This window comes from Cucurbita maxima, unplaced genomic scaffold (genome assembly GCF_002738345.1).
Source record: "Cucurbita maxima cultivar Rimu unplaced genomic scaffold, Cmax_1.0 Cma_Scf00013, whole genome shotgun sequence".
In the NCBI taxonomy this organism is placed as follows: domain Eukaryota; kingdom Viridiplantae; phylum Streptophyta; class Magnoliopsida; order Cucurbitales; family Cucurbitaceae; genus Cucurbita; species Cucurbita maxima.
Genome location: NW_019272029.1, coordinates 734,969 through 758,176, shown reverse-complemented (window position 1 = coordinate 758,176; position 23,208 = coordinate 734,969). Strand labels below are relative to the sequence as shown.

The 23,208-nt window shown below is 37.4% G+C and overlaps 5 protein-coding genes across 9 annotated transcripts in view; 2 read left to right on the top strand and 3 right to left on the bottom strand.

The window, feature by feature from the left end:
• LOC111488464 overlaps positions 1-1,942 on the top strand; it is an 8,779-nt gene extending 6,837 nt beyond the window's left edge. Inside the window, exons 13-16 of one of the 3 annotated variants that reach the window (XR_002719206.1) lie at positions 401-940; positions 1,242-1,451; positions 1,579-1,635; positions 1,845-1,942. Coding sequence is in view for 2 of the 3 variants with exons in the window: in XM_023136209.1 (XP_022991977.1) it covers positions 401-940; positions 1,242-1,430 (729 nt within the window). In the remaining variant the exon portion in view is untranslated. Of the gene's footprint in view, positions 1-400; positions 941-1,241; positions 1,747-1,844 lie in introns of those variants that run through there. The other 2 variants (XM_023136209.1, XM_023136208.1) reach the window with 2 other exon arrangements.
• Positions 1,943-2,939: 997 nt separating this feature from the next.
• On the bottom strand, positions 2,940-4,596 carry LOC111488467 (cytochrome b561 and DOMON domain-containing protein At3g25290-like). The gene is made up of 3 exons (XM_023136211.1): positions 3,896-4,596; positions 3,538-3,792; positions 2,940-3,398 (listed from the first exon to the last, which is right to left on the bottom strand). The coding sequence occupies exons 1-3, from the start codon at positions 4,511-4,513 to the stop codon at positions 3,138-3,140; spliced, it is 1,134 nt and encodes a 377-aa protein (XP_022991979.1). The 5' UTR covers positions 4,514-4,596; the 3' UTR covers positions 2,940-3,137.
• Positions 4,597-6,549: 1,953 nt separating this feature from the next.
• Positions 6,550-7,367, bottom strand: LOC111488469 (auxin-induced in root cultures protein 12-like). The gene has a single exon (XM_023136214.1). It carries the CDS (start codon positions 7,329-7,331, stop codon positions 6,567-6,569), a length of 765 nt encoding a protein of 254 aa, XP_022991982.1. The 5' UTR covers positions 7,332-7,367; the 3' UTR covers positions 6,550-6,566.
• A 686-nt stretch (positions 7,368-8,053) lies between these two features.
• Positions 8,054-8,945, bottom strand: LOC111488470 (auxin-induced in root cultures protein 12-like). The gene has a single exon (XM_023136215.1). The coding sequence runs from the start codon at positions 8,862-8,864 to the stop codon at positions 8,100-8,102; it is 765 nt and encodes a 254-aa protein (XP_022991983.1). The 5' UTR covers positions 8,865-8,945; the 3' UTR covers positions 8,054-8,099.
• A 781-nt stretch (positions 8,946-9,726) lies between these two features.
• LOC111488168 lies at positions 9,727-22,830 on the top strand. Of its 3 annotated transcripts, none has more exons than XM_023135834.1 (21): positions 9,727-10,160; positions 10,284-10,323; positions 10,389-10,637; positions 10,735-10,834; positions 10,918-10,992; positions 11,496-11,594; positions 11,848-11,964; positions 12,092-12,207; positions 12,461-12,560; positions 13,179-13,531; positions 13,775-14,105; positions 15,893-16,098; positions 17,028-17,246; positions 17,628-17,732; positions 19,192-19,378; positions 19,929-20,179; positions 20,590-20,682; positions 20,769-20,870; positions 21,165-21,522; positions 21,707-21,844; positions 21,908-22,830. In XM_023135834.1, the coding sequence occupies exons 1-21, from the start codon at positions 9,944-9,946 to the stop codon at positions 22,589-22,591; spliced, it is 4,140 nt and encodes a 1,379-aa protein (XP_022991602.1). In that variant the 5' UTR covers positions 9,727-9,943; the 3' UTR covers positions 22,592-22,830. The 3 variants fall into 3 exon arrangements, with proteins under 3 accessions (XP_022991602.1, XP_022991603.1, XP_022991604.1); XM_023135836.1 differs by having other exon boundaries at positions 10,130-10,160; positions 10,399-10,637; XM_023135835.1 differs by lacking the exon at positions 17,628-17,732 and having other exon boundaries at positions 9,944-10,160.
• Positions 22,831-23,208: the final 378 nt, after the last annotated feature.

The following is a 23,208-nucleotide window of genomic DNA, read 5'->3' as shown; positions in this document are numbered from 1 at the left end:
TTTTTTTTTTTTTTTTTTTTTTTTTTCCCTTCATCCTTCCACTGTGCTGTCCCTTCATGGTTTTTTATGGTTTTAATGGTGAAAATGAAAGCTCTGAACTAGTATAATGTCTTTGCTTCACTAGGCTTGCCTTCACTATTAAATTATGTTTTTGTAAATTAGTGATATGTGTACCTTCCTTGATTATCTATTGAGTGTTAAGAAACATATGAAGTAGGTTTGTATTTGAACATGCTGTGATGTCTTTCTGCTGAATGGATCTCCATGTAGCTGGAATGTGATACACAGCTGGTTCTATTCTGATGGATGCAAATTTTACTCGTGCCTTTTGGTACATGTGAATAATGTCTTCTATGTATATTTCAAGTTCTGTTCTTACCTTATTTTTTCTTTGTTTTAGGAACTTAAGATGGAGGCATCCAGTTTCAGGGATGAATTATGGATGGGGATTCGTGACCTCAGTCGGAAAACAGATTTGCTGGTTCTTGTTCATAATCTGTCGCATAAAGTACCTATATGCGTGCAATCAAATGGATCACAGCCTAAGCCGGCATTATCTCTACTTTTGGATGAGGCTAAGTCTCTTGGTATTCCTTGGGTCCTTGCCATAACAAACAAGTTTTCTGTAAGTGCGCATCAACAGAAAGCAGAAATTGAAGCCGTTTTGCGAGCTTATCAAGCATCTCCATCCACTACTGGAATAATCAATTCGAGTCCTTATGTTTTTAATCCTGGTGCTGCTACTGCTTCCTTGTCCACCAGTGCAATTATTGGAGACTCGGATGTGACAATGGCTGCTCAAAAGCTTTTTCTTGCTCCAATCAATCTTGTTAAGAGGCCTTTTCAGAGGAAAGAGACTGTTCTACCAGTGGAGGGTGTCAACTCTCTCTGTCAGCTTATCCATCGTGTACTTCGTAGCCACGAGGAGGCTTCGTTTCAGGTTTGAACATCTAATTCAAAGAATCTGTAGCTTTACCACGACCCTCTCCTTTTCTTTCACTTCCTTCATCCCGTTTCCCAAAAAAATTGTAGTTCTGTAAAAAAGCTTAAAATCTCCATTTTTCTCAGATTATTATTACTTTTTTCTTTTTTCTTCATGTCTCATTTTTGGGTAATATGATTTCAAATTTTAAGCGCATTTGTTCCAATTGTAGCTTCTCTGAAATCATCCGTCTTTTTTTGGTTGCTATGGTCTGATTCTGAAGTTTAAATCACCTTTGATTTCCATATTTAAACTAAAGGAGCTGTCTAGGGAGAGACTTTTCATGGAATTGGAATATGATCGCGCAATGTCGATGGATGCAACTCGAGATGCAAAAGCCAAGGAAAACTCGTTAACAGCTGCAGCAGTTGGTGCTTCCCTCGGTGCAGGACTTGGAATTGTTTTGGCAGTCGTCATGGGAGCAGCCTCTGCATTGAGAAAACCTTGATCCTTCATCTTGACATAATTTGTGAGTTGTATAGTCTGGGTGAAAGTAGTTCATAAGTGGTTTATTTTAATTAGTTCAGGTTCCTTGATTTATTACCATCAACAACTATTATATTATTTACTTGATTATTCATGTAAAATTATATTAGGGGAGAAAATTGGATCTTCCAGCAATTTCGAAGTTTGGATATAATGTACAGAGCAAGGTTAGAAATTTAGCTGCTTCCCCCACTTCCCACTCTACTGGTTGTATTCTCAAAACACCAGCTTTGGCAGACTATTAACAGGAAGTGAGATTCTTATTATTGAAATATTAACTGAAACGAAAGGAAAAAAAAAACGTATTTTTTTTAGTTTTGCTTCTCCCCAGAACTGGATTTGGGATTCTGTATGATAATTTTGTTAGTGGTTGCAGATGCAAATTTGTGGGACTGCCCCCACCTGGCTTTTGGAGCAAATTTTGGGGCGTAAAGTAGGTGAGTTTTGAGTATGATCTTAAATTGCTTGAACTTTGAAAAGTTTCATTTTAGTTTTGAAGTATCTTACTATTTGTACCTTCTTGTAATTTGTATTCTTCTATTTTTTTTTTTATAAAAAAATGCCGATCTATTAGACTGAAAGACGGGTCTCATTAGACATATTAGATCAAATAAATAATTGGCGATGTAGATCAAATAATTAGTAATGGTTACAAAAACGAGTCATATTAATATTAGTTTTACTAGAATAAAACACCAAACCTTTTTCTATAAATTATTTATTGGATTCAATTCTTTTGTACATTATCAAACTACTCTTTTTATGTAATGGATAATATAAAATTGTAAATAGAAGTAATTATTAAATAATAAGATATAATATTATGTGGTTGTATGAAAAATCTCAACAACAATAGGATCGATCATTTTCATCATGATTTGGATTCATTGAAGAGAGGTATATGGTGGGAAATTAATGAGTCCCTTTGAAGTTTTCTTGTTTGTGAGTTGCAAGCAATGTTTTGGTCAACTCCCAATCACATAATGTATATATCCTTCCAAATGTATCATCACAAACTGTATTTTTGGAATTTTTTTCAAAAAGAAAAAATAGGGATAAAGGCGTAGGGCCCCCTTGATATGCTTCCCCTAAAATGTTAGCACGGTGAAAGAGTAGAGTTGATTAATAAATCTTAATCAAGTTGGTGGTCTCTTAACTTTGAAATCTATATGACCATTGTTCATTTATTGTGAGATCTTACATCGATTGAAATGAAGAATGAGTGACAGTGAAGGCGTCGTACCTCCTCAAAGGAGGTAGATTGTGAGATCCCACATCATTTGTAGATGAGAACAAAGAACTCTTTACAATTGTGTAGAAATCTCTCCATATCAGACACATTTAAAAATTGTGAAACTAGACCAAAGCGGACAATAACAATAACAACGAACTACTGTCCCCTCAAGCATCTTAAATATTAGTTAACTTTGTTTGTGTCTTGACCTTAGGCATGGGTAGTTTTACATTGTTTCATAGATATGACATTGATGATAGTAAAGTGAGTGAGAGTATGATTAAAACAAAATATGTATATTTAATTGTGCAAAGAACTTTATATGTCTCTTTCTCTTTCCTCTCTCAAGGACCGACGAATGATCCTCACAACAATATGATAAATAATAAACATACGAAGAGAAGTGGGGGAAAAAGGATATATATGATGAAGCAGCTAAGTGAATTTGTTGATGGATTTCCTGTTGATAACCACAATCCATGTCACGAGTTCTAAGACTAGAGCAATGGCGCCCACGACGACGATGGTAACCACATAGGCACACTTCCATTTGTGATCAGGGCTAAGCATGTGGAAGCCCTTGAACACATTGATGATGCCAAGGATCAAGATTGAGTAACCAATGCTGTGGTGGTATATGTTCCAGTATACTCTGTATTTGTGATCCTTTTTTGGTCTCAAGAACAGTGCGAACATCTGTCACACTCATATTATTTCAATATCCATTACTAATTCCAACTTTTTTATCTGTGTTAACTATTTTCCGGGAAATTTTGCAGAATGCAAGGAGAAAATGCCGAAACGGAACCGAAAAGGAAAAAGGAAGAAGAAGTACCTGCAAAGTGGCCATGGAGAAAAGCGCGATTCCGATATTCCGGTGATCGAATACCTGATACCCTTCTGATTCACTCCCGAGCTTCATTCCAGTCCCCCAACCCGCTACTCCAATGGCGTACGCAGAAATCTGGCATGAAATGTGAAGATAAAACCACGCCGGATCCGCCGACGGAAAAACCCTAAGGTACCTCGCAATCAAGATTCCAATTGGGAACAGAAGCCCCCAACTCACCGCGTTCAAAACTCCATGAATCTGAAAGATTAAACGCAGAGGAAAAAAGAAGAAAAAGTTAAAGCGGAGGAAATCGGTGAAACGATATAAAAATCAGGGGGCAAATTTTCCGTAGAGATCGCACATTTTTCCTTATCATTCGTGGATCGATTTCACCGCCGGATGCGGTGTTCGTCGATTCACCACCAGACAAACTTAGGGTTCCTTTCGCATTAAGATTCTCCGGTTCAAACTCATGAACGCCCAAACGAGTTCCATCCACAGACGGCCCGACCTGCCAGACATGGTTCAGCGTCGTAGCAGCCGCAGGCACCTTCAACTTCGCGAAAATAATAATCTCTCCACCGAAAAATTCCCCCGCCACATCCCAAACCTCAAAGGAAAGCTCGGAAGGCTTAACAGAACCATAAGACGCAACATCATAAGTCTTGACAACCGGAACACCAGCTTCGAGATAGGCAACAAGAGCCTGAGAGCCGACCATACCAGTGGAGGTGGGATTGACAGCCCAAGCGATCCATCCAGCTGCATTGGAGTGATCGGCAACGAATGCAACGGAAAGAGAGGAATTGGAAGAATCGAAAGTGGAATGGAGGGAGGCGGAAAGGAAAGGGAGATCGGAGCAGTGAGAATAGAGATTGTTGTTGGAGAATTTAGTGGAAGAACAGGGGCGAGACTTTGCAGGAGAAAGAAAAAGAAAGATAAAAAGGATAAAAAACAACCCCCAACTCGGAGACGCCATGGAAGAGGAGGAGGAGGAGGAGGAGGAAGAATTGGGAGTTGTCGAGTATTTTGCGGGGCACTGGAATTTCGAAGATATTGCTTTAATAAATTTACCACCGGAATTAAATATGCTATCATTAGAAAAATTTTAATTCAAATTCAAATTCAAAAATAGTTTCGCCGTTTTGCGACACGTGGTGGGAGCTTCTTCATTGCTGCGGTGGCAGAGGCCATTTTCTTTTTCTTTTTCTTTTTATTGTTGGTCCCATTTTGATTTTCTTTCCTTTTCTTTTCTATTTCCATCTGGATAATGTTTATATGAAGGAAATTACGTTTCCGTCCTTCCATTTTTCTTCTATTTTCAATTTACTCCTTCCACTTCTAAATTTATTTAATATACAAAATATTTCTAAACGATATTTCCATCCTTCATATTTTGTTTCAAATAATACGTTTGAATTTTTAAATGAAATTCATATCTTTACAAACATTTAAAATTCAAAATTACTCTAAATCTCAATTTTCGTTCAAAATTCTAAAAATATATATATTTATTTCACGTCCACCTGATTGGATGAATTGGGTTAAGTTGGGAGTTGAAATGGGTCGACATTGTTGTTAGAGATGTTCACCATGTGGATCAAGGACGAGAAACTCTTCCTCGTCTATGTCCATACTACCTATTTCAATTTTCATCTCTATGAAATCTATTATTTATTTTCGAAAGAATTTAAGGGAGAATTCTCCACACGAATTGAGTTTATAGTAAAAATATAGACTTATTTATTAAATATGTAAATAAATATTGAAATAAGGACCGACCTTATTTAGGTAACATGAAGAAATACCCATTCTCCATTACGTTCGGGGCAAAGTCTCACAAAATCAATTTCGAGGGTTAATTGATTTTATGAAAATTATTTAAATTATGTTTTCATATATATTTTAATTGTAAATAATATTACTTGCATCTTTTGTCGGATAATATTTGAAACGATTTCAAAATTAAATATATATTTTAAAAAAACAAATTTGAAAGTAAAATAAGTAAATAAATAAATAAATAATGAAAATGAAAATAGAATTAAAGATGACGTGGAAAACGAGGGAAGAAAGGGTGAAAGCGAAGGAAGAAGGAATGAATTATGAACGGAAATTATTAAAAAAACACAATTATGGGAAACAATTCCATGGCGCTGACCTGGCATCCTACCTTCCACCTGTCAACTTCACCTTCACTCCGCGCTCTTTCCTTTTTCTCTTCCTCACCACGTGCCACGCATGCTTTTCCATGACATTACCCTTACGTCATCATCACCTCATCCATCTTCCCATTTAAAAACATCAATTTTGTTTATTTATTTATTTATTTATTGGTTCCTAATTACTTATTTTGATCTGTTTAGACTTTCAAAAATATTTACTTATTTGAAAAAATAATTAATTTTGTAATTATTAAGACTATATTTATTTCCATAAAAAGAGCAAAAACAGGTTAGATTTATGCAATTAAATATTCCAAAACTCTTAATTAAAATAGAAACGTTAAAATTTCTTCTTATATTTGAGGTGTCCAATTTTAAATTATATATATTTTTTATTGAATTTGTTAAAATAAAAATATTACTTTTCGTACTTAAAATTAGAGACCGAACATGTGAGATCACACGTTCGTTGTAAAGGAAAACATACAAACATGTGAAAAACCTCTCCCTCGAATGCTTTTCAAAATAGAGAGCCTAAATAACTATATGCAACGAGATAAAATAAACTCCAGACTAAAATAAATAGTATTTAACTAAATAAAAAATACTTAAAAAATCTGATTCAATAATTATATATAAAAAAAATTCAAAAAAAAATTATTATTATTATTAATAAATAGATATTGTTTTTATAACAAAAAATAGAATAATTCTCCCAAAAAAATGCAAATAAACGATTAAAACGAAAATATTATTATATTTTTCCATTTTGTGGTAACGAAAATAAATATAAAAAAAAAACCCCAAAAATCAGAATATAAAGTCACTGAGTTTTGCTTTTTTATTGTTATTTTTTCTAAATTAAAATTAGACACTAAAAATCCCCCAAACAAACACAAACCAACCCACAACCAGCCCCAAATTTTCGCTTCTAATTCCGGCGACCCCACTCTTTTCAGGACTGGGCGCGGTGGTGGAAGTGGTAGTTTCGTTGACACCGACAACCGCTGGCGAAGGTGCAGGAGACGCGCCGTCGTGAGCATTTGGGGCAGGACTAGCACTAGGCTTCTTATCAAACTCCAACACGCTCGTGGCCTTCAAATTAGCCTGTTCGAACTCATGAACTCTAGGAACACCAGAATCCGGGTCCACCGCCGGTCCAACTTGCCAGACCTGGTTCAGCGACTTGGTCTTAGGCGGAACTTTGACGGTGGCGAAGATAGTGAACCGACCATCGGAAAATTCGGCGGCGAGGCCCCAGACGAGGAAGGAGAGTTTCGGTGAGGGGACAACAGAGGAGTAGGAGGAGATGTTGAAGGTACGGACGGTGGGGGATTTGCCGGAAACAGAGGCGACGAGGGCCTGGGCTCCGGCCATGCCGGTGGAGGTGGGGTTGACAGCCCAGGCGACCCAGCCGGCGGAATGCGGCGGAGAGGCGAGAAAAGCAAGGGAGAGAGAGGAATTTTTGGGGTCGTAGGTCCAGTGGAGAAAGGCGTCGAGATGGGGGAGATCCTCGCAGTGGGCGAAGGATCTGTTGGCGAAGGATTGGGAAGAGCAATTGAGGGTTTGGGCGCGTGAAATTAGGGTTCCGGCAAGGGCTAAGAAGAGGATGAAATGGGCGGAGGACGCCATTGGAGAGGAAATGGGAGTGGGAGAGAAGAGGAAATGGGGAGAGAATATATAAAGGTGAATAGGGAGTGGGGCGTTAGGAGGTTGGGGAAGATCAACTTTCGTGCCACTAATTTTGGGAATTGCGAGTGGGAACTTACTTACCATAAAAACTTCTTTTCCTTTTCTTTTATGTTGCCGTTACCATGTTTGACTTTGACTTTGACTTTTATCTGTGTGTTCTAAGTAAAGTGGTCAACTTGATCGTAGAGTACTTCCTACCATCGTATTTGGATTATCGAACGTCATGCATACCTTTCGGACTATCGACCTCATCAATCTCGCGAATTCTACCAACATAGTGCCAAATATTCATATTGCATCGTCGAAAAATCATAATCACAGCATAACAACATCATTTATTATCTTTCACGTAACAAACTAAAAGATTTCTATAAAGTATATTGCTACGAAAGTTACGTTTATAAGAAACTAAAATGTCACCGCTCTATTAATAATTCATTCTAAACATTATTGGATTTTACGATAGGTTCGAAAACATTACTTTAATAATTAAAAAAAAAATAAAAAAATTCAGCCAATGGTACGGATCGAATAAAATAATAATATTGTTATTAAAATAATCCAAAGTTCATAATGTAATGAAATTAAATCATTTATTTTTATATTCGTAGGAATCAAAATAAAAAAAAAAAAACCAAAAAATCTGAATCACAGAGACAGAGTTTGTATTATTATTATTATTATTATTATTATTTTCTAAAATTAAAATCAGAAACTAATAATTCCCCAAACAAACACAAACCAACCCACAACCAGCCCGAAATTCCGGCTTCTACTTCCGGCGAACCCACTCTTATCGAGACTGGGCGCGGTGGCGGAAGCGGCAGCTTCGTTAAGGCCGACAACCTCTGGCAACGGTGCAGGAGACGCACCGCCGAGAGCATGTGGGGCAGGACTAGCACCACCCTTCTTATCAAAAACCAACACGCTCTTGGCCTTCAAATTAGCCGGTTTAAACTCATGAACAGAAGGAACACCAGTATCCGGGTCGACCTCCGGTCCAACTTGCCAGACATGGTTCAGCGACTTAGCCTTGGGCGGAACTTTAACGGAAGCGAAGATAGTGAACCGACCGGCGGAATATTCAGCGGCGAGATCCCAGACGAGGAAGGATAGTGTCCGTGAGGGGAGAACAGAGGAATAGGAGGAGATGTTGAAGGTACTGACAGAGGGGGATTTCCCGGAAACAGAGGCGACCAAGGCCTGAGCTCCGGCCATACCGGTGGAAGTGGGGTTGACGGCCCAGGAGACCCATCCGGCGGAATGCGGCGGAGAGGCGAGAAAAGCAAGGGAGAGAGAGGAATTTTTGGGGTCGTAGGTCCAGTGGAGAAAGGCGTCGAGATGGGGGAGATCGTCGCAGTGGGCGAAGGATCTGTTGAAGAAGGATTGAGAAGAGCAAGTGAGGGATTGGGCGCGTGAAAGAAAGCACCCAAAAATGGCTGAAAAGAGGATGAAATGGGAGAAGGACGCCATTGGAGGGGAAATCTCTGAGCTCTGAGAAGAAACTGGGAGTGGGAGAGGAGGCGGAATTGGGTAGAGGATATATAACGATGAACCGGTAGTGGGCCGTTGGGAGGTTAGGGAAGACCCATCTTCTGTACCCCTAATTCGAAATGCCAGCTGGAATTTAATTTTTATAATTTCAATAATTTTAAATAATTGTTATTATTAATTTAAAGTTATTTATTAACTATATAATACATTATGATTGTTAGTAAAATCATCGTGTCTGTGACTATAACTTATAATTATGTGTCTTAAAATTTAAAAGTATTTAATAAACGCAAGTATAAGCCGTTGTTAGCTAGCTAAAAAGTCAACTTTGATAAAAAAAAAAAAAGTCAACATAATTTAGAACCTATGATTAAAAAAAAATTATAGACACTAAAATAGTGGCTTGATTGATGCCAGCTGAAGATCCAGTTTTGGAGGACCCAATGCCTTTGCAATCGATTTTGGTTTTTTAATGAATAATTGTGGCGTTTGCTTTTAGTAATCATTTCTATATGTAAGTAATTCATGTTCTTAAATTAAAAAATAAAAGCTTCACTTTAAAATTGTTTTTTAAAAGTAAAAGATTTTAAAAATTATTACTATGTTCAATTTATTTTTGGTTTTAAAAAAATTGTTGGAACTTCTAAAACTTCATTTTAATTAATTTAATCAGTTTATAATTCGAATATATATATCGCGTATAATTAATTTTTTATTTATTTATTTATTTATTTTATTGAAAGTAGATTACTAAAATTAGAATTTTTTTTCTTGCTGTTTATAGGAATTGACAACGACGTCGTTTGGAAGCAATTAGGAGCGATATCGGAAGGAAAGGGACTCGTTTATTGGTTTCGCGGTTGCTCACCCGAGCGGAACCCAACGCTGGACTTCACAAAATTCCTTCACCGATACGACAAATGCCATCGCCGGCAAGAACCACATGCATCGGACTACATTCTTGAAGTCGAGGGCTGATCTTAGCAAGCATTGTTCATGTAATTCCAGTTGAATTGAAGGTGGATCCGGTCCTACTGAACTAAAGGAAGGAAAGCAAAATGTTGAGGCTAAGGGCGTTTCGGCCTTCGAACGAGAAGATCGTGAAGATACAGATGCATCCGACACATCCGTGGCTTGTTACGGCTGATGCGTCGGATCACGTCTCTGTTTGGAATTGGGAGCATCGGCAGGTTATTTACGAGCTCAAAGCAGGTGGAATTGATCAGAGGCGTCTCGTTGGCGCCAAGTTGGAGAAGCTCGCTGAGGGCGAATCAGGTTCGAGCCAATGAGATTTTTTTTTTTTTTTTAAATTGTTCTGTTTTGAATCTTTTTCTGAATGTTCATCTGAATTTTTCTTTTTTGTTTTGCTGATTTGTGTCTCTTGAACGTGATTGTTAGATTTGAAGGGGAGGTCGGCTGAAGCTATACGAGGGGGAAGGTGTGAGTCTGTCATCTCCCGGTTTTCTTTTGGTTGATTTGAAAATTGCTAATTGTTTAATGCAGTGTCAAGCAGGTGAACTTCTATGACGATGATGTACGCTTTTGGCAACTTTGCCGGAACCGTTCCGCAGCTGCTGAAGCTCCGTCAGCTGTCAACCAAGTTACATCAGCTATGAGTTCCTTTGCCCCTTCCACAAAGGGAAGGCATTTTCTAGTTATCTGTTGTGAAAATAAAGCCATATTCTTGGACTTGGTGACAATGCGAGGCCGTGATGTTCCGAAGCAGGATCTTGACAATAAATCTCTTCTCTGGTAAGTTCATCACTCTGTTTGATACCCCTTGATCGTGTAATTGTAGAATTAATTTGTGTTTTGATGGGAAGTAATGCCGCCACCATCCATGTTGCAGCATGGAGTTCCTTTCTAGAACTTCGGGAGGAGAGGGTCCTCTTGTGGCCTTTGGTGGATCAGATGGTGTTATTAGGGTCCTCTCAATGCTAACCTGGAAGGTTTGAGATATTTACTCACCAAACGAAGTTTGATAGCATTATCAAACTGTTGTCTTATTTTCTAACTTCATATTTTCTTGCAGCTAGTGCGCAGATATACTGGAGGTCATAAAGGATCAATCTCATGTTTAATGACCTTCATGGCTTCCTCGGGCGAGGTAACTCTATAAAATGTGATCTGGGTGTAATGTGTGATGCATCGACTCAGTTCCAATAATTTGATAGGAAATGGCATTCTCTCTCTCTCTTAATCGATTGAGGTCATTTATTCATCAATTATTGGTTTATTCTACATTTTTCGACATTTTTCTTTCAATTATGTATCGTTATGAGGAAAAGTTATTCAGATTGAAGATGGCATGTAAAGTTTGAGGTAGTGAAGCTTGGATTATAAACATGAAGATTTTGATGAAGTTGATAGAAACAGAACTTTGGTGGATTTGCATTTCTTACTTGATGTTTATAATTATTATCAAGCAATTTGGTGTACGCTTGTGATTTTGGGATTTGATTTGTGACAATGTTTCGATTTGAATTGTTGTACGCATTAGCATTTCAATAAATTGCCCTTTTTTTTTTTTTTTTCTTTGCTTATTGATGCTTTCCCTTCCTTTTCCTTTTAGATTTGTTACCATTTTGTATTTGTGGATTTGATTGCCAGGCGCTTCTGGTATCTGGTGCTAGTGATGGCTTACTTATACTCTGGAGTGCGGACAACAGCCAAGATTCACGAGAACTTGTACCAAAACTTAGCTTAAAAGTGCGTCCCCTACCTTCAATTTCTATAACTATTTTATTTGTTGGTTCATCAGTTATTATGTTTAAATATTTTATGCGTATGGCTTCTTCAAAAAACTTTTTGTTTTTGTCCAATTTTCCCTATTATATTCTTCTATCTGGTTGTTTCTTAAAAATTGAATACTTAATGCTTCACATTTTTACTTTTCATGATTAATATTTTTATTGTGTGTTCCATAATGATTAATGAACTGGATCTTTTACATTCTTAATAGGCACATGATGGTGGGGTGATAGCTGTCGAACTTTCCAGAGTGATCGGAGGTGCTCCCCAACTTATCACAATTGGTGCGGACAAAACACTTGCCATTTGGGATACTATCACTTTTAAGGTATCGTTGCATATTTATAGTGCATTACATTTTACAATACTGGATCGTTTAACAGATATTTATTAGGCTGTCTCCTGCCAAGTCTTCTTGAATACTGTGATATCTCATTTAATCTTATTCATCTCAGGAACTCCGTCGCATCAAACCTGTTCCAAAACTGGCCTGCCATAGTGTTGCATCTTGGTGTCATCCTCGTGCGCCAAACCTTGATATTCTCACTTGTGTTAAAGATTCCCACATATGGTATGTTTTTTATTTTAATATTACTATTCTTCTTCATTTTCTTAACTGATCATGTCAGATAAGAATGTTGAGGATTCTCGTTTTTTTTTTTTTTTTTTTTTTTTTTTTTTTTTTTTTTTTTTTTTTTTTTTTTTTTTTTTTTTTTTTTTTGTGAAGTAAAAGAGCGGTGATCTTGTGATGTCAGCTTTCACCTAATTTTTTTGTTTTCTTATTACATTTAGGCTCTTATAGGATAACGCTTGAACTTTTTCAGGGCTATTGAGCACCCCACGCACTCAGCTCTCACAAGACCACTTTGTGAACTTTCTTCCCTTGTCCCTCCTCAAATGCTTGCTCCAAACAAGAAAGTTAGGGTATGTCTTTCGCCACAAGCATGAATCACCTAACTATTCCTAATGAGTTTGTTTTGTCTTTTCGTTTCTATAAACATTTAGCCTAGATCATTGTTGTTTTCTTGGGGTTTCTTTCAAGCCCCTTGGTTCCCTTGCATCTTCTTATTCTTTTCTTGTTCCTTTTTTTTAGAATTTTTTTTGACCCCTAAACTTATCAAGTTGTATCAATTTTAACCCTAAACTTTCAATTTCATCCAATTGCACCTCATACTTAGATAAATGTTTCGATCTTAACCTTAAAGTTTTAGAAAGTATTGCAATTTTAACCCTCTAATAAGTTTTCTCTCCAAATATTGTTGAGAAAAAGTTGTCTTGTTCATTCAATAAATTGTATGAATATGGAATGTATAAAATTTCAAAGAAAAAAAAAAACGATATTGAAGCTTTTTTTTTTTCTTGAATAAGAACAATTTCTCATTGATGTAATTAAATGAAAAAATGTTCAAGGGTTACAAACACCTGAAGGGAGTGAAAATAAAAGAAGGAAAATAAAAATGTTTTTTTTTTTTTTCTTGAAAAAATGTTGCTTGTTCAAGATCATATATTGCTCGATGATTACTTATCAGTCTCATGTTGCAGGTTTACTGTATGACTGCTCATCCTTTACAACCTCATCTTGTTGCTACTGGAACCAATATTGGTGTTATCATCAGTGAACTTGATGCTAGATCTCTTCCAGCAGTAGCTCCTCTTCCAACTCCATCAGGTGGCCGAGAGCATTCTGCTGTTTATGTAGTTGAAAGGGAGCTAAAATTGTTAAATTTTCAATTGGCTCACACAACGAATCCATCTTTGGGAAATAATGGATCGTTATCTGAAGGAGGAAGGTTAAAAGGAGATGAGCTGCTACAAGTCAAGCAGGGCAAAAAACACATCAGCACTCCTGTTCCACATGATGCATATTCAGTTCTTTCTGTTAGCAGTTCTGGAAAGTAAGTTAGCCCCCATATTCTTCTTGTTTAAACCTTTCTGTGTAAAGTAAATTTTATATTTGGTTATGCATCCATGAGGATGGGTTAGCAAAATCTCCATTGTTAGGTTGATTTTGTTATGTATTTCTATCAAGTTTGTTCATCAGGGTCAATTATTGTTTTCAGTATCTCTCGTAATATCATCTATACGTGGGTGTTTTTTTGTTTGGAAATTTGTTGCTCACAGGCTTGATTTTGATGCAGGTACCTTGCTATAATTTGGCCTGATATTCCATACTTTTCTATCTACAAAGTAAGTGACTGGTCCATTGTTGATTCCGGAAGTGCGAGGCTTCTGGCCTGGGATACATGTCGAGATAGGTTTGCATTGCTGGAATCTGCCATACCTCCTAGGTTTCCAACAATTCCTAAGGGGGGATCATCGAGAAGAGCAAAGGAAGCTGCTGCAGCAGCAGCGCAGGCAGCTGCAGCAGCTGCTTCTGCTGCTTCCTCAGCCAGTGTTCAAGTTCGTATATTGCTCGATGATGGGACATCAAACATTTTGATGAGGTCTGTAGGCAGCCGCAGTGAACCGGTAATTAGCTTGTAGTCCATGCCCTTCAATTCTTTTTTCTTATACTTTATTTTGGGACAATGGTAATATGTACATCCGTAGTTCAATATGATGGCAAAGGGATCTTCCATAATTTAATAACGATTATCCACTTGCATGATCTAACATCCTTCACACTCCCAGTTGTGATATTCACTTACGTGGTTTACGCTTGCATAATTTAACTATTTTCCAACAAGACATTTCCTCCTAAAATTCCTTCACACTCCCATTTGTGAGATTGCCACATTAAGGGCAACCTAGGTGAAGATTAAGCATTGGAAGTGAAAACAAGAAATTTGGTGATGGGGAGTTCTTTTCAAGTCCTTCAATTTTTCTTCTCTCTCTTCTTTTTTCCCCTACCTCATTCAGCATGAGAAGGTTAATTTTATGAAGTAAGGTAAAACTTATTGTTGCTCTTGAAAGGATCAACAATGCTGATGTGATCCATATCTTTATTTTTTGGAGCTTGATATTGTGGTGATCCTTTGTAAGTAGGCGATGGAGGATTTTGAGTACATCCTTTGAAGATGCACTTTTACTGGAGGATTCATATTAGATTTTTGCAAGTGTTTGAGGTGGTGTGTGGTCCTCAATGTTGCTGTGGTATGATAGAAAAAGAGGGTTTATATCCTTCCTTTTGGGATAGATGTCAATTTTGGGGCAGGTAGTGTTTGTGTTCTGTATTTTCTGGAGTATTTGATTATTGTGTGTGTCTCCTTTATTTTTTGGAATGTTTGGTTAAAAGAGTACTAAGAAGATATTTAAGGGCTCTTGGGAGCAGGTTTTGGGATGTGGCTCACTTCGCTTTAGTGCCTTTTAGGTCCAGTCCACGATGCTGTCTTTTTGTGATCATCCTTTGGTTTTAATCACTATTAGTATTTTTTGCTCGCTCTGGTGCCTGAGTTTGGTCAATACTTCTCTATGACTCCCCTTTCGGTTATTAATTTCTTTATTCTTGATGAAAGTTGTTCTCTTTTTTCTTCTTTTGAACAACAGAAAAACATGTGTTGCACAGCTTAAGATGACTGTACATGAGCAAGTTCATGTCGGCCAATTATAGTCTCTCCGACTCCAGCACATCATGTCACATTCTATTATTATTACTATCATCATCATCAATATGCTACTCACAATTTACAAAAAGAACGTGAGGAATATCCTATTAGAATTCTCAAGAGGGACTACAAAAATACTCACGTTGGTGTTGATCACAGAAATAGGGTAGTTATAAAATTCCCTTTATAAGAGAGCCAAAATAGAAGCAGCCGCAAAGCATACAATGCCTAAAAATTTCATTTTTTTTTTCCTGATCTCTCGAAAAGTTGCATTTCTTTCCAGCCGTACTTTTAACATGAAAATTTAAAGCTATCGACCCGTCCAATCAATTCTTATTTTCTGTCCAATTTCCTCACTTGAACCACTTCTTATATGTATGTATGTATGCGTGCATATATTTATATTGTGGGAATCTGACTGGTTAAATATTTGGTTGAATTTTTTCAAAATAGGAAAACTAAAAATAATTCTATTGCCCTACACTATGCCCCATATATGAGGTATTTTCTTATACATTTATCTGATTATCAAAGATCTGCATTTCTTTTCAGTCATTGGATTTTCTACTGCATTCATCTCTTGCAGTGCCCAAAAGTCATTGCATTTTTTATTTTCTTATTAAACTGAAATAAGCTTAGTAAGTCATTGCATTTTTCATTTTCTCATTTAGTACGTGGAGAAATTATTTTTGCTAAAACAATTTTTTTTAGGTGGTTGGTTTGCATGGTGGGGCTCTTCTTGGCGTTGCATATCGAACATCCAGGAGAATTAGTTCTGTTGCTGCGACAGCAATTTCAACAATGCCTTTATCAGGATTTGGTAACAGCGGTGTTTCTTCCTTTTCAAGTTTTGACGGTCGTTTTTCTTCCCATAGATCTTCGGCTGAAACACCACCACCAAACTTTCAATTGTACAGGTGAGAATAATTGTGCATGTGGAGCTAAATTCTTTCTTTCTTTCTTTCTGTTTTTTTTTTATATATATATATATATGTACTCCATTCAGAAGAGGAACGCTCATCCACCCAAAAGGTCAATGGACACTAGAAGGCACTGATTGGCATGAATCAGAATTATTTTCTTAAAATGAGAAACAGAGATTCCTTCATTACATTAATAGATGAAATTACAAAAGTGGGCAAGTATGCCAAAGGAATTGCCATCCTCTTCCCATTGAGCTCCCTTTCTCCTCGATCCATAGAGACAAAATGAAGGTTTGGTGCTAACAGTTCATCACGAAATAAATGACTCACTAAACCGAGATCACTAACTAATACTAATCTAATACTAATAGAATAGAAAAGAACGATCTTTTTTGTATACTTTTCCCGGTTCCATTGCTACCGTGGGCTTGCTTGAGAATCAATATTTGAAGTAGTTTTTTTAGAGCAAAATTTTAGTGCAACTATGATGGGAGGTTTTACCAAGTGGGTAAACCGATATAAAACTGAGGTAGGTCGTTTGGTTGGTTTGTATTTCTGAACGTCTCAGCTAGTTTATTCTCATGGATGATTTATCCTACTTGTAAATGGTGATCTTGAATGTTCACAAGTCACCCCCTTCGTGTTTCTAAAAATTGAGTTTTCCCAAGGAGATATATATATTTTATGCTTTTATATTCACTTTTCATGGTAGTTATTGAGCGGATGGGAGCTTTCCATCCAGTTAATGACTTTGTTTTTTTTTNTATTGAGCGGATGGGAGCTTTCCATCCAGTTAATGATTTTGTTTTTTTTTTTTTTTTTGGTGGGGGGAGGGATGTCGATTTGGTAGCATTAACATTACCTCCTTTCCCGCCAGTTCAATTATCCCCTTTTATTCACTCTGGATGGTGTATTTCATGCAGCTGGGAAACTTTTCAGCCTGTTGGTGGGCTTCTGCCTCAGCCAGAATGGACTGCATGGGACCAAACTATTGAATATTGTGCCTTCGCATATCAGCATTACATTGTTGTATCTGCTCTGCGTCCTCAATATAGATACTTGGGAGACGTAGCAATTCCATATGCTACTGGAGCTGTCTGGCACCGTAGACAACTGTTTGTGGCTACTCCAACTACCATAGAGTAAGTTGTATTTCCCCCTTGCTTGTATAAATTCTTGTTGGATTTCTGGCTTAACATTCATCATATTCCTCATGAATTTTGTATACTTCTCAATAAATTGCAAGAGATATATCTTCAATTCTCTTCAGTTCAATTCAATCTTGCAATGTGTTTGTTTTGCTTTAGTTTCTGCCTAGCCTTTTTGTCTTGTCCTTTGATGTTTTCAAATTTCATGAGTACTCCAAATTAGACCACTTCAAGTGATGATTCTGCCCCCGAGGATTTGTTTGCACTTTATCTTGCCACATGGAAATCTCCCTCTATGCACCATACGTCATTGTATAACCAATACAAATTGAGGATCTCTTGCTGAAACTTTGGTCTTTTCTGTGAGGATGCTAGCTGTTTTGAGGGGATGCAGGCCCACACAGCCCTATTATCCAACCACGAACAAGGTCTAAACTACGTTCGTTCCTTTTGTGTCACTTTACCTATATGCATTGAAAGGTTGAACTTGCCATTTTTGTGCTTGTTTTAGTTTCAAATCATCATAATCATACTGTTGCTAGTTCTATGGCTTGTTAGGGAACGTTGGCCCTTCGTACCCCATTTGACCATGATCAGAGAGATCTGTCATGGAAATTGTCGGGTAGAGCAATCCATCTTGGATTCTCCACACACCGGGTTCAAGCCAGGACCCTCGTGGCCTTTGTAACCTTTAGCTGTCACTGATGAGAAGATTCCTTGGATTGCAACAGCTTCACCAATCAAAAGATTACCATCTTGGTAGGATACAACCTGTAAATTCCTTTTCTAGTTTTGATAAACTAATTTATGTAGGACAAGTCCACAGTAATACCTCTCTAATTCATCCTACATATGTGGGAACCACAAAGCCTGCTATGCTTTGTGACATCCCATGTTTCCATCTTTAGTGTCATATGTCTACAAGTCACTCACCCCTTATTCATAGCTAATATCCGGGCAACTTCATTTGACAGAAATTTTAGGAGGCTTTGTCAGGGTAGAAAAGGTTTCTAAGAAGATGATCCTGTGTTTGATTTTGGATAATCTTCAAGATCCTATTCTAGTCGTTGTGAAAGTCCAGTTCAGTTACCACTAGGATGCCACTTCAATCTTTCCTTCTCACTCTGGGCCTTGATTTAAAGACAGCTCCTGACGGCCGCATGGAGGTTGTTGTTGCCATCTTTATCATGTTTTCGTATGATTGTCTACTCCTTCCATTTTATTCTTCTGTTTCATTTGGGAGTCTGCCCTTTCCTTTCAAGAAATAGAAAAATAAGGCTTCTGAAGTTTGCCCATCCTTGGTAGTCTTCCCCAGAGACAACGTCTCCTTTTCTTCCATTTAGAACCTTTGTAATCTATAAGAAGCTTCCTCTTTTGTTCATGGTTTTGTTTTTTCGGATCCATATGAATCCTCCATTACACTGTTTTCTAAAAGAACTTGTGTGACTGTTGGATGATGAGGTCTTCAGTAGCATCTGCAACCCATAATGACCACAACCTTTTCTCCACTAATTGCAAACATATAATTCAAATGGGGTTCTGAAATTTTAACTATTCATCCTCTGCAATTTTGGTCAAAATTGCATGTGAAAACTTTGTTTTCAATCTTAGTTGTTTTACGCATCATCATTGGGAGATGAGGGAAAAACTTTTGACCAGGTCCATTGTTTCTGGTGAGGCATATTGGAGAAAGGGGAAACAGGTATTCTGGAGAGAGACAGGNTTTTTTTTTTTTTTTTTTTTTTTTTTTTTTTTTTTTTTTTTTTGCTTGTACAAGTAGCTTTTCTCATTCTTTGTCATAAAATGCAATACATATTCTTTTGAGATTTTATAAATTATTTTAAGTGCTATTTTATGTCGTTATGATTGAAATCTGAAATTTTAATTTAAAGGAGATACTACTAGAACTTATGCTACTTTGTTCTGCCTCATGTTCTAGATGTGTTTTTGTGGATGCTGGAGTTGCGGCTATTGACATTGAAATGAAAAGAATGAAAGAAGAGATGAAGTTGAAAGATGCACAAGCTAAAGCCATTGCTGAGCATGGGGAGTTAGCTCTTATCACTGTAGATGGCCCTCAAACTGTTGCCCAGGAAAGAATAACCTTGAGGCCCCCAATGCTTCAGGTCCAATCTTATTCCCTTTCTTTATATTTGACTATCTGTGATCACGATATTAGAAGTGTTGTCTTATTTTGGGTTTACATTATGTGAATCTTGATTTCATGCATATCCTTGACCGATATGGGAAGACCTTTCCTACTGACTTCAGAATACTTGCAGATTCTGATGGGGAAAGTTTCTTCCGGTGAGAAATTTAACAATTTCAAATTTTTAATTCAAAAAATTATGGGGACATTTGGTTTCTTATTTGGAGAGTAGTTCCTAAAACCAATTTTTATAGTTATTCTGCTCAACTAACCATCAAGTGTTTAGTTTTGGCCTTTCCTAGCGAAGAAGACCTTATAAATTAAATAAGAAACTCACATAAAGAAAATTGTTTCAGAAAACTATCAGGTGCACATCCATGCTGGATGTACGTCCAATACTTACCCTTTGTTCAAAATAGTATTTTCTAACTTAATTTCTGGTATGTAGTATATGATTCGCGCGAATCATATGAATAATGCTAATTTCCTTCTCATCTTTTAATATTAATTTTACCTTACTATATCAGGTGGTGCGATTGGCATCATTTCAGCAAGCTCCTTCTGTACCGCCATTTTTATCATTACCCAAACAGTCAAAAGTGGATGCAGATGATTCGATGATGCACAAAGATACCGAAGACAGAAGAGCAAATGAGATAGCAGTTGGCGGTGGTGGAGTGTCAGTGGCAGTTACTCGTTTCCCAGCTGAGCAGAAACGTCCTGTAGGACCTCTAGCTGTAGTTGGTGTTAGAGATGGAGTTCTCTGGTTAATTGACAGGTACTTGAATCTTGTACTATATAGGAATTTAAAGGACATAACTACCCATCCTCCCATTAGAAAGTACAAATGTTAAAGTTTTTCTGAAGTCGATAACCTGGTTCTCTGTTTGTTCACATATTTCCATTTTTTTATACTATCCCAGAGTTACTGGTGAAAGTTCAGTAAATCTTTCATGAACCATGTGCTTGTGAAGCATTTAAAAAATTATACTAGCTGCTCAATGTCGATCACGTTGAATGCATAGAGTTTGAATGCATAGAGTTTAAACCGTGAATCATCCTTCTTTGTCTCGTTTTTCAATGGCATTATCTTTTATGCTTTGGAGGATTCTTGAGTTTGAATCAGAAAAAAGTTCTGAATGCAATAATGAAAATCCCAACTTACGTTGCTTGAGTTTTCTTGGCCAGGTACATGAGTGCTCATGCTTTATCCTTAAATCATCCTGGTATTCGTTGTCGGTGTCTTGCTGCCTATGGTGATGCAATCAGTGCCGTCAAATGGTATGAGCTTCTTTTTTTCTTCTCATTCTTTTCATTGTGGTAATGGCTGGAATCGTTTCAAGTCCTAAATAGAACTTATTCTGCAGGGCAAGTAGGCTTGGTAGAGAACATCATGATGACTTAGCCCAATTTATGCTTGGTATGGGCTATGCCATGGAAGCTCTACATCTGCCAGGAATATCGAAGAGGTAAACAAACACTTGCAGGAAAGATGCGAACCCCCTGTAAAAGTAAAATGCCTATGTTTGCTTTTCCATCAAGATTGCTGGTCAGAAAGCATACAAACATGTACATCCATTTTTGTGGTTTGTTGCCGCTTTTAAGCCCCTTCATACGTAGTTCCTCAATAACTCTTTGAGTAGTAGCATGGAGTCTGCCACACTTGATATGAGATCAATGTGTCAAAACCATGTCAGTTGTATTGCAATCTGATTACTCTAGTCCTAGTTATAATTGTTAATCCATCTCTATTCAATTTTCAGATTGGAATTTGATCTGGCCATGCAAGGAAATGATTTAAAAAGAGCACTTCAGTGTCTTCTTACTATGAGCAACAGCAGGGACATGGGGCAAGATAATACAGGGCTTGATTTGAGTGACATTCTCAGCTTAACAACTAAAAAGGACGATGTGGTTGAAACATTTCAAGGAATTGTGAAATTTGCAAAAGAGTTTTTGGACTTGATTGACGCAGCAGATGCTACTGGACAGGTTGATATTGCTCGTGAGGCTCTTAAAAGGTTAGCTGCTGCAGGTTCCTTGAAAGGTGCATTACAAGGTCATGAGTTAAGAGGATTGGCTCTCCGACTAGCAAATCATGGAGAGTTGACACGATTGAGTGTAAGTGCTCGGCCTTACAGTTCACTTATGTTTTAAGCTTCGTAATTGGCCTAAGTTTGTATATTCTTCGTCTCGTGTAAGTGGCAGACTGGATACTTCGTGCATACAGTGGTTGGGTTTTCTTTCTTTAGATAATTAGTCTTCAATGGTCTGCTTATGATAAATGGCAATGTAAACGTTTCAGGGATTAGTGAACAATTTGATCTCAGTCGGCTCGGGACGTGAAGCAGCGTTTGCAGCAGCGGTTTTAGGAGACAATGTTCTCATGGAGAAAGCATGGCAAGACACAGGAATGCTTGCGGAAGCTGTGCTTCATGCTCAAGTATGTCAACTTTATTTGTTCTGCATATGTACTTCTGTCTGTGCATTAACTTGCAATTTTCAGGCTCATGGCCGACCGACGTTGAAAAAATTGGTCGAATCTTGGAACAAGATGCTACAAAAGGAGATGGAGCACACCTCGTCGGAAAAGACCGACGCTGCAGCTGCATTTTTTGCATCCCTCGAGGAGCCAAAACTCACAACCTTGGCAGATGCAGGCAAGAAGCCTCCAATTGAAATCCTTCCTCCTGGAATGCCAACTCTGCCATCTTCCAATCTAGCTCCAAAGAAGCCAACTCCTGGGGCACACGGTGCATTGCAGCAACCAGCCAAGCCTTTGCTACTGGAGGCACCGCCTGCTGATCCACAACAACAAACAGAAGGTACACCGACCCAATCGGAACCAACTGAACAGACTTCAGACGGTAAAGCCCCAACTAATACAGCAGCGACCGACACGTCTCCGACTACTTCAGTAGAAAATGTTCCGATAATGTTAAATGGTTTAGAGCCATCTGATATTCAATTAGCATCCTCCAACACCACACCAGTAGAAACTCAAATAATACCACCATCATCCGTAAATAATACGACACATTCAGAGGCAGTGTTAGAATCAACCGAGCTTCAGAACTCCTCTGTTCCACATTCATCGTCCTCAAACGACGCAGCACCACCATCAGACGCCCCATTTGAGGTGCCTGATCTTCTTCTGAATACATATCTTCCAAACGCATCACAAATTTGAAAGCTAGCCATAATTGAGTATAGAAGGTGAGGTTGATCTTGTTAACTGCTGTTGTAATGCATTCTTTCATGTGTTTGATTCTCTCTTGCCTATTGTGTTATACAAAGTTCCATATATTCTTCTATTCGTTATTGTTTTAGATTTAGAATGCATTTCATTAAGCGTTTCCATCTGTAATTTTCTTTTTCGAGTTAGCTAAAACGTAGAATTTGGCTAGGGAATATATTTTCGTTTTACAATGTTCAATATACTATACGCTGACTAGTTTGTTATGTTTTGTTTTAAATGTAAATTCTATAAAATATACGTGATGATCGTCTTTGATTGCCATGGTGAATATATCTAATAGCTTAGAAGTTTAAGGACTATTTAGAACTATTTTTCGAACTAGAATTTAAATGTTTCAAAGGTTTGATTAAAATATTAATTGAATTTAATTAATACTATTTTTTATTTTCATCTTCCAACCTACAAAATAGCAAAATATTAGAAAAGTTGACCTAGGAGAGTTGACCACATTTATAAATTTTTTTAATAAAGTGATAAAATAAATTAAAAGTACAATTTAAATATTTAAATGCTCAAAGAAATAATACAATCTTAAAATTTGAGTATTC